This window comes from Equus asinus, chromosome 1 (genome assembly GCF_041296235.1).
Source record: "Equus asinus isolate D_3611 breed Donkey chromosome 1, EquAss-T2T_v2, whole genome shotgun sequence".
Lineage (NCBI taxonomy): Eukaryota > Metazoa > Chordata > Mammalia > Perissodactyla > Equidae > Equus > Equus asinus.
In genome coordinates, this window is record NC_091790.1 from 192,204,533 (window position 1) to 192,219,283 (window position 14,751).

Sequence of the window (14,751 nt, forward strand, 5' to 3'; positions counted from 1 at the left end):
CCCACCTCCCTCAGCATGGAGAAAAAAGAGCAACCATGTTCTCCTCCTCCTTCCTCACTCCACCTTTCCCTGTTCCTCTTTGCTCGTCCACTTCACTCCATTCCTCTCCTACCTCTACCACCACCTTCTTCCCCCTTCTTCATTTCTATCCCCAACCTCATCAAAATCAACACACAGAGCCAGGCTGCTCATCAATATTATGTTGTATTTAAGTGTATATTAACAGGTCACGAGACTTCACGCACAACCTGTCATTTCTCCTGAAGAACAAGTTGGAGAGCCTGATCAAGCAGGCCACAGTCAGGGGACTTGCACAGACGTGACATCAAATGTACTCCAGTTTCATGTGACTAAAGCAGCCGGGAAGCTGCCGCTTGTTCAGTAGTCACTCAGGCTGCAGACAGGGGAGAAGGGTAAAGCTTGTGACTGAATTCAGAGGATATTTAGTCACTCCATGTTTCTTTCCTCAGGATCCAAGTGACCTTTATGGGAATATATAAGAGCAAAGTGCCCCCTCCTTTCAAGGAAAAGTTAGAATAATAAATTCGGAAGAAATTGCAATGGTTGCCCTTACACACTTGCCCAGTTAACTGGTGGAACTAAACACGAAGGTGTTAGTTTTAACCATTGTCATCTACGCATCCACTGGGTTATGAGCTCCCAAGACAAAGATCCTGCGAAAAGCTTCTAAGGCTTGTTGAAAACTTATTTGTTCTTATTGCTACTACTAACATGTAATACTTTATGGGTGCTTCTCATGTGCCAGACATTGGGTTAATATTTTATACATATTAATGCATTCGTCTTTACCATAACCCAATGAAGTAGGTGCCACTATCATTCTTATTTAATAGTTGAGGAAACTGAGGCATAGAGAGGCTAAGTAACTGTCCAGAGAACTCACAGGTGATAGGCAAAGGAGGGAAGATTACTAACCCAGGAGTTCCCCGGGGGCAAAGCCTGCACTCTCTACCATGCTGCTGCGCATCAAATAAGCATTTCATACAAGCACCTTAGAAGGATCACCCCAACCAAGTGACTTGAAGTAGGGCCTTACCAGTTGTGATCAAATAGGCATCAGGAACTGTAATATCACATACATATGGCAGCTTGGTGGTGACCAGCGCTGGAGTATCAACTGGTGCTTGAGGAGTGGGGGTGATCACCGGATGAAGGGATGGCAGGGGGAGCATCGTGCTGCTTCCGTGGGGATTCTGACTTGCAGTTTTGCTGTTCAGGGTGGTGCCAATGGTATTATCAGGGGCAGCACTGGTATTAGATGTGCTCAGTTCAGTGGAGGTGTTCATCGGTAGGTCTGTGGGTGTGAATGACGGGCCCACAAAGATCGGCTCTGTAGGCAGAGGTGAGGGGGTCAGCTCAGAAACCAATGAGGACGCTGATGACGAGTACACGGCAGTGACCAGTACTGTAGTGGTAGGAATGACTTTGGAGAAAGAGGAAAAGACAGACGCGTGATCATTTGTAGCACTGATATCATCACTGGAAGGTATCAGAGTTGAAAAGAGAGAAGACTCTGTTAAAATGGGTGTAGTACGAAAAGCAGTCAAAAGTGAGGTTGAGTGAGTTCCAGCAGTCCAAATGTCAAGGGTGGGCTCAGAACTGGAGGGCCCCAGTGTGGTGACTGCGGATTCATGGGAGATGAGTGAAAACTCAAAATAGGAGGTAGTTTCAGTGAGGGCTGAGGTAAAATGACTTTCAGAATCTGCCAGTGAAACTGTTGATGCTTCAGAGAACTTGAGAGAATCAGAGGGGAAGCTGGACCGTAGTGATGTTTCAGAGTAACTAGGCAGAACAGTGAGTGTATTTAAAAGCAAGTCTGAACTTGGCAGGAGCTGAGAAAATCCAAGGTTTGTGGAATTAGGAACAGAAAGCTGAGGTGACTGCAAGTGGATAGAGTCAGACAAGATAAGTGTCTCAACCAAGGTAGAAAAAGTCTGAGAAAAGAAGACTGACAAATCACTTGACATCAGAGATGGAGAAGAAAGTACTTCTGAAGATAGGGGGACCAAGCTGCTGAATTCCAGCGGTGGAGTTGAGAAAAAGCTAGAGGCAAAATCCAAAATACTTCCAGTTTCATGTTGGGAAAAACTGGCTGGTTCTCGGTCAGGGAAAAGTGAAGACTCTACTGAAGGAGCCAAAGTGTACGACGCAAAAAGACTAGGGTCTCTGAGAGCGAGCGATGGTGTGTTTTTGTTTGCTGTGACGGGGAAAGATGAGTCAAGGAGAACACTGGTGCTGACCGAGGAAAACACAGCTGTTACACTGGATGGCATTACTTGTGTTTCAGCGACAGAGGGCAAGCCCAAAGTAGCAGTATCAAGTGACACTGGTACAGAGAGGTGGCCGTGGGAAGGATACACTGGTGTGGTCATAACAATACTCATATCCACCTCGGCTGAAATACCAGTGCTCCTTTCCGAGATTTCCACAGATCGAGAAGAAAGTGGAACTATCGGTCTTGAGGGAAAAAGTGTATTAAATTCTTGAGGCTCTCCTTCAAATTCAGAGAAGTCCACTACTACGCTGCTCAGTGGAGAGATGCTGCTCACTTCCAATACTGTCACAGACAGGGTCTCAGCACCGTCCCCAGATCCCACGTCTTTCTCCATGAGGCTCGTTGACAGAACGTGCTGAGGCGACGCCAGAGTGCAGGACATGCACCATGTGTACGGTCTGAGTGAAGACATGGGGCTCCCAACGTGAGTCTTGGCCACATGACTTGGGACCACCGAATTGCCAGGCGATTGTGATGTTTCGATGGAGTTGCCGGGAAGAAAGGGGTTATATGAAACATCAGCAGGTTGAGTAGAAAAGGATACAAATGCAAGAGGAGTTGAAAACAAATCTGAATTTGTGCTGCTGCTGCTGCTGAAAGCAAGGGCTGTCTGTGATACAGCTGCAGCAGAGTACGTTCTTGGAGAGGTGGCTTCTTTCAGACTTTGAAGCAAAGCAGTGGTCACATCAGGGTATCTGTCTGCACCTGTGGCCAGGACATCCTCTGGAGACGGTGAGACCTCCTCCAAGCGGGGAAATGGCTGTTGAGTAATGCCATCGCCTAACAGCCGAGGCACTGAAGATGGCGCGCTAAAAGGGAGGGTTTCCACATCCTCTGTTCCTGAAGCCACGATCTCTGGCAAAGTCCTGCTTGGTAAGTGCCCATAAGTGTCAGTAGGATAAAGCACCAAATTCCTCCCAGGAGTTGGAATTATGCCCTCAGCAGTGGAAAAAGCTGACAGAAAAGCATCGAAATGACTGGGGGCCTCAGCACTCGTTGTTGGTTGCTGCACTGTGTTCTGCCAGGCTGACGTCACTTCTTCATCTTGTAAAGAAATCGCGGGTAATGATGGAGTCAGCACAGAGTCTAAGGTTTCCTCGGGCAGCCCCAGTGGGCCGACTGTGACATCCTGTATTGAAGAAACCGCATGGGAAGTGGTCCAGTGAGTTTCTGGCAAAAAGTTATCCATTTCATCATCATTTATGACCACCTCGTTGCTCGTCACTGACACGTAATTTGCCACAAAGATGCTGTGATCTGCTGTATTTTGGGTCAGTTTTCCTTGGTTAAAAAAGGTTGTATCAAAAGGAGCGGTAGATGGAGATGATATGACGTGGAGAGAAGGGCTTTGCTGGGACCCTGGAGCAGTTTCTGTTAAGGCCACATGTGCAGTGCTGTGCACGGTGCTCTTCTTCAGCGTGAGCTCCACGGAGGATAGAGAAAGGTTGTGCTGTTCCAGAGAGAGCTCATCTACAAAAGAAAATAAAAGCTGGGTCACTTGCAAGGCAATGAAAGTCATACTGCTAACATTTTGTTTCAGATACAAAAATTTACTCATTCAACAAATACCCACTCTTTGTGAATATCCACAATTCATAGTTAGAAGTTAAGCAGCTAATTGGAAGCCAGAATTACTGTCAGGGTAATAGCTGCAAATATTCATAAATCTGAGTACCACCTTATTTAAGCTTGTGTATGCGAACACATTGACATTTTTTCTCTTACTTCCTAACACCTCCACGGAATACTGGAAAAGGAAGCAGCCTTAGGAGGTTCTAGTCCATTCTCTCTCATTTATCACACGAGAAACAGGTTCAGAGAAGGTACTTAAGTCGATTACATGATCACCCAGACAGAGGTGGAGCGAAATCTGAATATAAGCCTTCCTTGACTCCTAAGCCCAGTTCTTTCTCTTCCATAAGAGTTGGCCCTTAAGAGAAATAAACATGACGACTCTGACAGCATGACTCATTACCAGGGAGGACAATTCAACAGTTTCTTAAGTTATAGGGCCTTCCACATTTAGGCCACAGACTATCTCCAGGCTCAGCTCTCATCACTCCCTGCTCCACTCTCACACCTTCCCCACTATGCTCTGGCCAGATGAGCTACCTGCAGTTCCCCAAACCCAGATTCTCTCTGGCTTGGCAACTTTGCACATTCTTATCCCTGTGTGCGGGAAGCCCTTCCATGGTTCCACCTGGATAACTCCTACTGGTCCTGCAGATGCATAGACACTACCTCCCTCCTCAATACTCTAAAGCTGGGTTAGGGCCTCTCCCCAGGGTTCTACCTGTGTCATATTCCTTATCATGCCCCACTAAAATTAACTGCTCATTCCACTGTGAGCTTCTTGAGGACAGGGACTACTGATCTATGTCCCAGTGCCCAACACAGTGAATGACACATAGTAAGAGTTCAATAAACATCTGTTAAATGAATGAACGAATGGTGTGTAAGGACAAGGTTCTGCTCTGCGTCAAAAGCATCCTATCATCCTCTCAAACTTTCATATTCTTTATCCTTGTATAGCTGTTATTATCATTTAAGTGGTTTAGATGTCTCCACCTGTAATTCATATATGCTGCATAGAGAGGCAGGATATGTGATGGCCCAGACCCCCGAGGAAAACCCAAGCACAGGGTACCATGCACTGCAGCACAGGCTGGGGACTGAGCAACTCTCATGACCCATAACACCACCCTCCTCTCACTTATCCAGTTTGTCAGAACACAAGTGTCTGCAATAGTGTGGGGATAATCTTGAATTCACTCTTTTTATTTTTTTAAAGTAAGCAATTTCTATTCTATTCCTGGCAATATGGCAGACTAGAGATCTTGAAGCCTTCCCACTTCCTAACACTGAATTATCCTTAAAAAATGTTCAAACATCCTTTTCCATGACTGAATGAGCCTGCAAGACAATAGGGGACATGTGCTGAGCACATGAGCAAAGCAGGAGCTGGACTAGGGAGGTCATCAAACACTGAAGTCACAGAGTGGCTAGAGGGACAGTGGACCAGATAGGTTAATCTGATCTAATTAACCTAATTAAAGCTAATCTTAGGCCACAGGGGAATGAGGGACAAGTGTTGGGTTTGGACAGGATAAAAACCAGAATGAGGACCATCTCTAAAAGCTGGAGACCTTGGAAGTGCCATACTCTCAGGGAAAGAATTAGGAAAAAAAAACTATCCATCCCTCAGAGGACTGCAAGAAAAAGTATCTGTCTCAACTTTGACTTAGTGCAGATATTTTACAAAAAGTCTCCCCAAGTTTGCAACCTATAAGACTTGCATGGTCCTAAAAACTATACACTAAGAATTGTAATTTAAAGTGGACGAGGTCTCCAACAGGCACATGAAAAGATGTTCAACATCACTAATTATTAGGGAAATGCAAATCAAAACTACAATGAGATATCCCCTCACACTCGTCAGAATGGCTATAATTAACAAGACAAGAAATAACAAGTGTTGAAGAGGATGTGGGGAAAAAGGAATGCTCATATACTGCTGGTGGGAGTACAACCTGGTGCAGCCAGTATAGAAAACAGTATGGAGATTCCTCAAAAAATTAAGCATAGAACTACCATATGATCCAGCTATTCCACTGCAGGGTATTTATCCAAAGAACATGAAAACACAAATGCATAAAGATATATGCACCCCTATGTTCATTGCAGCCTTATTCACAATAGCCAAGACTTGGAAGTAACCTAGATGCCCATCAATGGACAAATGGATAAAGAAGATGTGGTATATATACACAATGGAACACTACTCAGCCATTAAAAAAAAAAGATGAAATCTTGCCATTTGCAACAACATGGATGGAGCTTGAGGCTATGATGCTAAGAGAAATACCTCAGAGGGAAAAAGTCAAATACCGTATGATCTCACTCATAAAAAGAAGATAAAAACAAACAAGCACATAGAGACAGAGATTAGATTGGTAGTTACCAGAGGGGAAGTGGGGAGGGAGGAGGAAGAAAGGGGCGACTGGGCAGACATGTGTGGTGATGGATGGTAATTAGTCTTTGGGTGGTGAACATGAAGTAATCTACACAGAAACCAAAATATAATGATGTAAACCTGAAAAAAATAAAAATAATAAAGTGGACCAGGTTTCCAGTGTCTATCAGAGGCTAACATAAACCACCTCCAGAAGAACACACTCTCAAACCAGGCATCAAAGTACTCCTGTAGCTAGAGTTCAAACAAACATGGGTGCAAAATTAAAAATTACAAAACATGTAAGGAAATAAGGTACTATTTTTAAAAATCAAGAGAAATTCCCCCCAAAAAAGTCAAAAGAAATCCACACAAATGGTATCAGATCTGTAAAGACTCCAGATATTATGGGATATATTTTTTAAAGTATGTTTAATTAATTTAAAATAATAAAGAGGGACTGAAAACATGATCAAAGAACAAGAGGCTATAAAAAAAAAAGCCAGAAAGATTTAAGAAGAACCAAAAGAACATTTAGAAATGAAAATACATAATAATTAAAATTTTAATACTCAATATACAATATATAACAAACAGCAATTTAGACATAGCTGAAGAGGGATTTAGTGAACTGGAGGATAGATCTGAAAACTACTCAGAATGGAGCAGAGTGAAACAAAAGGATGAAAAATATGAAAAAGAGAAGTTAAGAGACATGGAAGATAGAATGAGACAGTCCTACGTACATGTGATCAAAGTTTTTAAAAGAAGTAATAGAAGGAATTGGGTAGAGACAATGCTCAAAGACGTGATGCTAAGAATTGTCAAAATTAATAAGAGACGAAATTCAGAAAGACCAAGAAATCCCAAGCAGGATGAATTTTTTAAAAACCCATATCTATGCATGATGATACCATAGAACACCAAAGACAAAGAGAAACTGTAAATGCAGTCAGAGAAAGGAATGGCAATTACACTATCAGATAACTACTTCACAGAACTAGGAGCCAAGCAACAATGAAACAAAATCTTCAAAGTGCTGAGAGAAAATATCTGACATCTTAGATTTGAATAGCCAGAAATACTCTCTATTTGTTAAAATAAGGGCATTTTCAGATAAACAAAAAGCAGTTATACTGACAGAAGACCTTCTTGTTTAGAGAGAAGCCTCTCTAAACAAGGATTACTTCTAGAGGAAAGGTAATTATCCCAGAAAGAAGATCTGAGAAGAAGGAACTGAGAATAAATAAGTGATAAAGACATGGTTAAATCTAAACAAACACTTATGGTATAAATGAACAATAATACTACTACATAATTTGTGAGGTTATAAACAACATAACACAGAATTAAAATAGCTTATGACAATTGCACAGAAGCTGCGAAAGGGGCATCCAGGGGTACTTGTGACTCACCAGTAGAGATGGAAATCAAGAGGTAAGACAAAACTCTGTGAATAGACTTTGTATGCATACACTAAAATTTGTAAACAACATTTAGCTACATATTTATACAAATCAAATATTTCTAGCTGGTTCGTTAGCATCTGAAAGTCACAAACTTACACCAGATACAAGCTGTTTAATTTAAAGGGTCACATTCCTTTCTATGTAATATGACTTTTAAAAAGGAATAAGCGACCAAAGAAGGAAACCATTTCTTAGAGATTATTATTATATTATTAGGCATGTGTTGCCTTCTATACAAGCTGGCTGTAGGATTTCTTGTCTATATGCTTTTACTATTTACCTGTCCCATGCCAAGTGTGGATAAAAGTAAACATGATACTTATTACAACCTGGGTAAAGGAGCAGCTGTTCTTTTCTACAGTGAAGGTTAAAGAGTTACAAATTTAAGAAGTAATGAAATCAACTTTCTGTGTAACTTTGTAGCACACAGACCTGAAAGTTTTCCTAAGGATAAATCATCTTGTGTGTCTGTTTTAAAACTCTGCTATATTTTATTTTGAAATAAATATAAGATCTGAGAGAACGATATATTTTAAAATGAATCAGAAACATATTTGTAAGTGCACTGGAAGACGGCAAGAGATAAAATAGCAAAGAAAAGCAACAATCAGTGGCTAATTTATGAGCCCAAGTATCTGAAGCAAATTAGAATTCAGTCAACTCTGCCTACAGAGGGCAGCGGGCAGGGAAGGGCAAAGTGGTCAAAAGGACGAAACATTCTCCTGACTAGGGAAACAGAGGAACAAAAGCTTCCTATTAAGAACTGTGAAGTGTGCCAAGCTGGGATGCATCCCCCCCACTCCCCGCCTTCAGCCAAGCCCCGAGAGAGAGAAACCAGCTGTGAAGACACAGCAGCTGAAATGCCACGGGGAATTACTTCTGGAGTTAATTCAGGAAGAGGTTAGAAAACCCAGGTGAGTCTCACTCCCAGCAGAAAAGTCTGTGCGGACTCTAATTTCAAGCCCTGGAGATCAATTTTCAAGCTCTAACGCGTTAGTCCATAGAAGAGTGAAAGGTTCTCCCTGTGATGACAGAGGGAAAGGAACAGGGTTGGGTGACACAGTGCTCCTCAGACTTCTGCATGTACGCGAACGAAATAACGGTGAAAACGCAGGCTGTCCAGCAGGGCTGGGGTGAGCGCTGAGCTTCTGCATCACTCCCAGGTGGGGCCAGGTCTGCAACCATACTCTGAGTAGCAAGTGTTGAGGCACTTCTCCCATGTGACAGCACAACACATACTTACTGGGTGCCTACCTTGTACCGGGTCCTGGGCTAAGTTCTTGCCATGCTGATGGAACAGAGCAGGAACTGCCCTCCTGCCATGCTGATTCACGGTGATTAAAAATTCACAAGGCAAACTCATAGAACATACACCATCAAGAGTGAACGCTAAGGTAAACTCTGGACTTTGGGTGACAACACTGTGTCATGTAGGTTTGTCCATTGTAACAAATGTACTGCTCTGATGGAGGATGTTGATAATGGAGGAGGCTATGCCTGTGTAGGGGAGGGGGTATATGGGAAATCTCTGTACTTTCCCTCAGTTTTGCTGTGAATCTAAAAGTGCTCTTAAAGTCTTTTTTAAAAAAACATTATAGAGGCCACCTCGAGGCTGAGTGGTTAAGTTTGTGCACTCCGCTTCAGTGGCCCAGGGTTTCGCCGGTTCAAATCCTTGGTGCGAATCCTGGGTGCAGACATGGCACCGCTCATCAGGCCATGTTGAGGCGGTGTCCCACATGGCACAACCAAAGGCACTCACACCTAGAATATACAACTAAGTACTGGGGAGCTTTGGAGAGAAGAAGGAAAAAGAAAAGAAGATTGGCAACAGAGGTTAGCTCAGGTGCTAATCTTAAAAAAAAAAACTCACATAGAGCTTTTTAAAAACTTTTAAAAAATTCCTGAGGGAGATGCCTGTCTCTAGGAAGTTGTTGGTCTTACTCAGACATGCAAGATAATTTGGTGTTTTATCTTTTTTTTCCAAGTCATACTTTTCTATCTGGAAATCTTCCCTAAATATAGTAGTCGATCATGGAATGATAGACCTTTCAACCTGAATGGATCCTTTAAGACCACGTCCAATCCCCTCACTTTGCAAATGAGGCTCAAAGAGTTTAAGCAGACTTGCTCAAAATAGCACCCAGGGCAGGGCCAGCCTGGAAAGGTAGGTTTCTGAGTTCTCAGTGGTTGAATGCTCTTTACACCATACCACATTTAGCCAAATCAGCCCATTTAATTAAAATTGCTAGCAAAGAAATTATGTTGAAAAACATATTATAATGGAGCTGAAGCACATGCTAAATTCTGTTAATAAAACACATGCAGGGGCAGGCCCAGTGGCACAGCGGTTAAGCGTGTACATTCCACTTTGGCAGCCTGCGGTTTGTCAGTTGGCATCCTGGGTGTGGACATGGCACCGCTTGGCAAGCCATGCTACGGTAGGCGTCCCACATATAAAGTGGAGGAAGATGGGCACGGACGTCAGCTCAGGGCCAGCCTTCCTCAGCAAAAAGAGGAGGATTGGCAGCAGATGTTAGCTCGGGGATAATCTTCCTCAAAAAACTCATACAAAGGCACACTTTTAGAGCTGTGAGGCCCACCATCTACCTGGGGGCAGCTCACAGCTTCAGTCATGGGCATTGGGAAAACAAAACATCCTCTGAGGGCTGGCCTGGGAAACCCAAGCAATAGCAGCATCAAAAATCTCTAAACAGCTTTAATCCAAACAGAACCATGATTTTTGCTTCTTTGCTAAATTGTGGTGTTTTCAAAGCACGATGAGTCATCTCAGCTCTCTGTGGATATTGAGTTTACTGCAAAACAAGAGCCCCCTAGAATTTCTAAGAGTTTAAAAACAAAAGTTGATAATTAAACCACTATCCAATTTGGCAAATCTTTAGCAATTTTTATTCTTCTTCTAGTTCTCAGGCTTTTAGTGCCATTATTAAATGGAGGTTTTCAATGCCATTATGAAAGCCATCCTCCCCCTTTTCCTCACCTTTCATTTTTCTCCCTGATTTAGAAAATAGAGTCTTTCTTCCCTTTCTTTATTCAACCCCAACTGGATACTATCCAGAGGAATTTCTAAGACTGCGAAGTCACCACTTGAACTAGAGCTGACCCAACCAACTGCATCTTCTACCAGGTTACTCTCTCCTCCACCTGGTAATGATTTTATTGTCAAATACCACGTAGATAAGAAATACTATTTATAAAACTATATTTGTCAGGTATAGCTAATAATATAAAGAATACCTGAGTACCCATCATCTAGTTTTAAAAAAAGACTATGACCCTTACTTCTGGCATCCTCTGTGTACCCCGTTCCTTCCCACCAATGGAACCACTATTTTGAATTATGCACTTCTCAGATTCTTGCTTTTCTTTATAGTCTTACCATATGTATGTATCCCTAAAGAGTATATTCTTCAGCTTTGCATGTTTTCAAACTTCATCAAAATGGAATTATACTGCAAATATACTACTGCAACTTATTTTTTCTACTCCGTATTTTTAGATTCATCCATGAGCGTTGTTTTCCTTGTAGCTGTAATTCATTCATTTTCACTTCAACAGAAACTCCATTGAATATATTCATTCATATCCACTGAATATGAATATACCACAAAATTTATCTATCTACTGTTGATGGACAGTTGGACTATTGTCAATTTTTGTTATTAGAAACATCTCTGACATGAACTTTTTTACCCATCTTCTGGTACATATATGCATATATAAAGTATTACATATGTGTATGTGCATGTATTATGTGTGTATATGTGTATGCATGTGCATATTGTAAGTATGTCTGTGTATATGTGTGCATGTGTGTACATCTGTGTATATGTGTGTGGGTGGATGGGTGTGTATGCATGTATGTATGCATGCGAATGGAACTGCCAAGTCAGAGGACATGCTCATCTGCAACTTTACTAAATAATACCAAATAATCTTTCAAAGCAGTTAAACCAATTTATATTCCCACTCTTTTTTTTTTGTAAAGATTTTATTTTTTTTCTTCCTAAGCTCTCCGGTACATAGTTGTATATTCTTAGGGACCGGCCCCTATATTCCCACTCTTGATTGCTGCAAATCCTCACCAATACTTAACACTCCTAAACTTTCACATGTTTACTAATCTGGCTGGTATGAAATCTTACGATTTTAATGTGCATTTCCCTGGTTATAACAGGCTGAGCCCCTTTTCCTATCTGCTGGCCACTCATGTCACCTCTTCTAGTGTCTTTTCAATTCTACTGCCCATTTTGCTATTGGGTTGTCTGTCTTTTTCTTTCTGATTCGATGGCATTCTTGATATATTTTGGATACTAGTCTTATGTCAGTTATAACTTCACTCAGTTTGCGGCTTGTTGTTTAATTCTTTTTATATGGTCTTCATGAACAGAAGTTCTCAATTTCAATGTGGTCAAAATTTATCACTCTTTTCTGTTACTGTTTGAGATTCATGAGTGTCTGTCTTAAGATGGAAAGTTTAAGAAATTCTTCCCTACACTAAAAGGCATAATGATATTCTTCCATATTGTCTTCTAAAAGTTTTAAGGTTTTGCCTTTCTCGCTTCAAGTCAAATGTGCCTGGAGGTATAAGGTGTGTGCATGCATGCATGTGTATGTGTGTGCACATGAGGTAGGGATGAGGACAAGAAAGTCCTGGGCCAATGTCACTCAAAGTGTGGTCGCACTTTTCATTACCCATCTACAGTGAGATAAGGTGCTTGAGCCATATGTAACTCAATGCACTCTTCCTTCAGAGAGTAGGTTGTGCTGCAAAACTATGTCAGCTAAACCAGGCAGCACACCCTGTGAGGGGTCAATTCATGCTCTGGTCCCTTATCTCATCTCGGATGGAAAACAAGAGTTTGCAGGCCAGCTCATTTCACAGTACTATCTGGGCAGAGGAGTGGGATCTGTGCGAGGCCCCAGAGAGGTGGGGGAAATACCGGTAATGCAGCCCACGGAAGAACACAGAGAGGACGACCAGTATGTCTGGGAAGGAAAGACAAAGAGCTCCAAGATGGGGTTAGAGGAAAGTAGGGGATCAGACCATGCAAGGCTTGGAAGCCACGATGCTGAGGATAAGGAACAATATCATGAACGCAGCGGGAAGCCACCAAAGGCATTTAAAAGCATGAGAATGACATGATGAGGCTAATAGTTTTAAAATCCTTCCTGGCGCAGTGTGAAGAAGAGGTTAACAGGGCAGGAGGAGACGTGGAGAGATCAGTTACATGGTCACAGTAGTTGAAGCTTGAGATTTTAGAACTTTGCTAGTTGTGTGGCCCGCAGACCATCAGCATCACCTGGGAGTGTGTTAGAACTGCAACATCTTAAGCCCACGGAAACCCTACTAAGTCAGAAACTGCTTTTAACAAGCTCTGCAGGTGATTCATGGCCCGTTAAAGTTTGAGAAGCACCAGCCTGAGGTTTATTTTAGAGAAATCCACGTGGAGATACCAAGGTTGCAAGCGGACACATGAGCCTGAAGATAAACCTGCAAAAGAGAGAGAAGTCCTAGAGGCAGGGGGAAACCAGGAACGTGAGATGACAAGAAAACAGAAAAGGTCTTTAGGAGTCAGGAAGGGGTCACCTGTATGGAATGACCGTAAGAGATGAAGAAAATGAAGGCTGAGAAGCACGTCCTCAACGTGACAGGTTTCTTTGGCCTTGTGGTGGCAGAAACCAGGTTGCCATGGGTTGAAGAGTGAATGACAGGTAAGGAAATGGGGATTATGTGCAGACCACTCTTTCAAGAGATTTAGCTGCACAGGGCAGGGGAGGGACAGACGGCAAGTGGAGGGGTCCAGGGAAGGTTGGTTGGTTCTCAGACGATAGACAACAATCACTGAGGAGCCTGTGAAAGATGCAAGCTTCTCAAAATGCAAAATGGCGATTTAATCAAGGGAAAACATCAGACAAACCCAGGGACATTCTACAAAATACCTGACTCCTCAAAGATCTCAAGCTCATAAAAGACAAGGAAAGAGTAAAGAGCTGTCACAGACTAGAGAAGAGGAAGGAGATGTGACAACCAAATGTGATGTGGGATTCTGGATTGGATTCCAGAACAGAAATAGCAGGAAAACTGGTGAAATCCTATAAGGTCCGCAGTCTAGTTAACAGTGTTGCACCGATGTTAATTTCTTAGTTTTGTTAACTCTACTATGATTCTATAAGATGTTAATAAGGGAAGCTGAATAAAGGGTATATGGGAACTCTGTGTATTAATTTTGCAACTTTGCTGTATGTCCAAATCCTTTCAAAATAAAAACTAAAATAACTCAGGTCCTCATTCAGTAGGTTGAGTTCAGGAATTGGTGTGTGGGTTCGGGTTTGCTTGCTGTTGTTCTTGTTGTTCTGGAGTCTGATTCGAACCAACACCATGGCTAATTCTAATGCGAGTACAGGGTCCTTTCTTTGAAAAGTGCTGGACTAGGAAGAGGTAGAAGACGCAAAGGACAAGTGATGAGCTCACGTGGCTGAGAAGGAAGAAAGTAATGGAACCCAGAGGGGGTGTGGCCTTTGATCCTCAACTGGAAGAGAAACTGAGGAGTGAGTGCAGAGACTGGTAAGTTGTACGGATCTGCTGGTGAGAACTTAAGGGAAGCGTGGTCACAGGTGAGGATGGAAGAGCGCACCAGGAGAGTGGAGAATGTGTGAAACAGACACGGAGGAGCAGGGAGAGAGGGCTGCCGGCAGACATGAAACAAGACGGCCAGGCTCTGCTATGGAGGTTTCCCATCTGAGGAAAAAGTGCTCTTCCCAAATCAGCATTTTAGGCTACAGTTGGATGTGGGGATATACCCAAAGAACACTGATGAGCTCTCTGCACAGAAAAGTACCAACCTCAGGGCGAATGAAAAGTAACTGCATCAACTCCCAATACTTTAAGATCTCAATACCATGTAAACACTTCTTTTAGAAATCTTCCTGTGACATCTTTTGTTTCGCAACTTTAATTAAGTCACAGACAACATTAAAATATCTGGACTGCCATAGTTCACATCTGTTATGGA

At 42.5% G+C, this 14,751-nt stretch overlaps 1 protein-coding gene across 1 annotated transcript in view; it reads right to left on the reverse strand.

Moving 5' to 3' along the window:
• KIAA1549 (KIAA1549 ortholog) overlaps nt 1-14,751 on the reverse strand; it is a 122,765-nt gene that overhangs the window by 67,252 nt on the left and 40,762 nt on the right. The window contains exon 3 of the mRNA XM_070517287.1: nt 1,058-3,766. Within this exon, the coding sequence (XP_070373388.1) occupies nt 1,058-3,766 (2,709 nt within the window). The remainder of the gene's footprint in view (nt 1-1,057; nt 3,767-14,751) is intronic.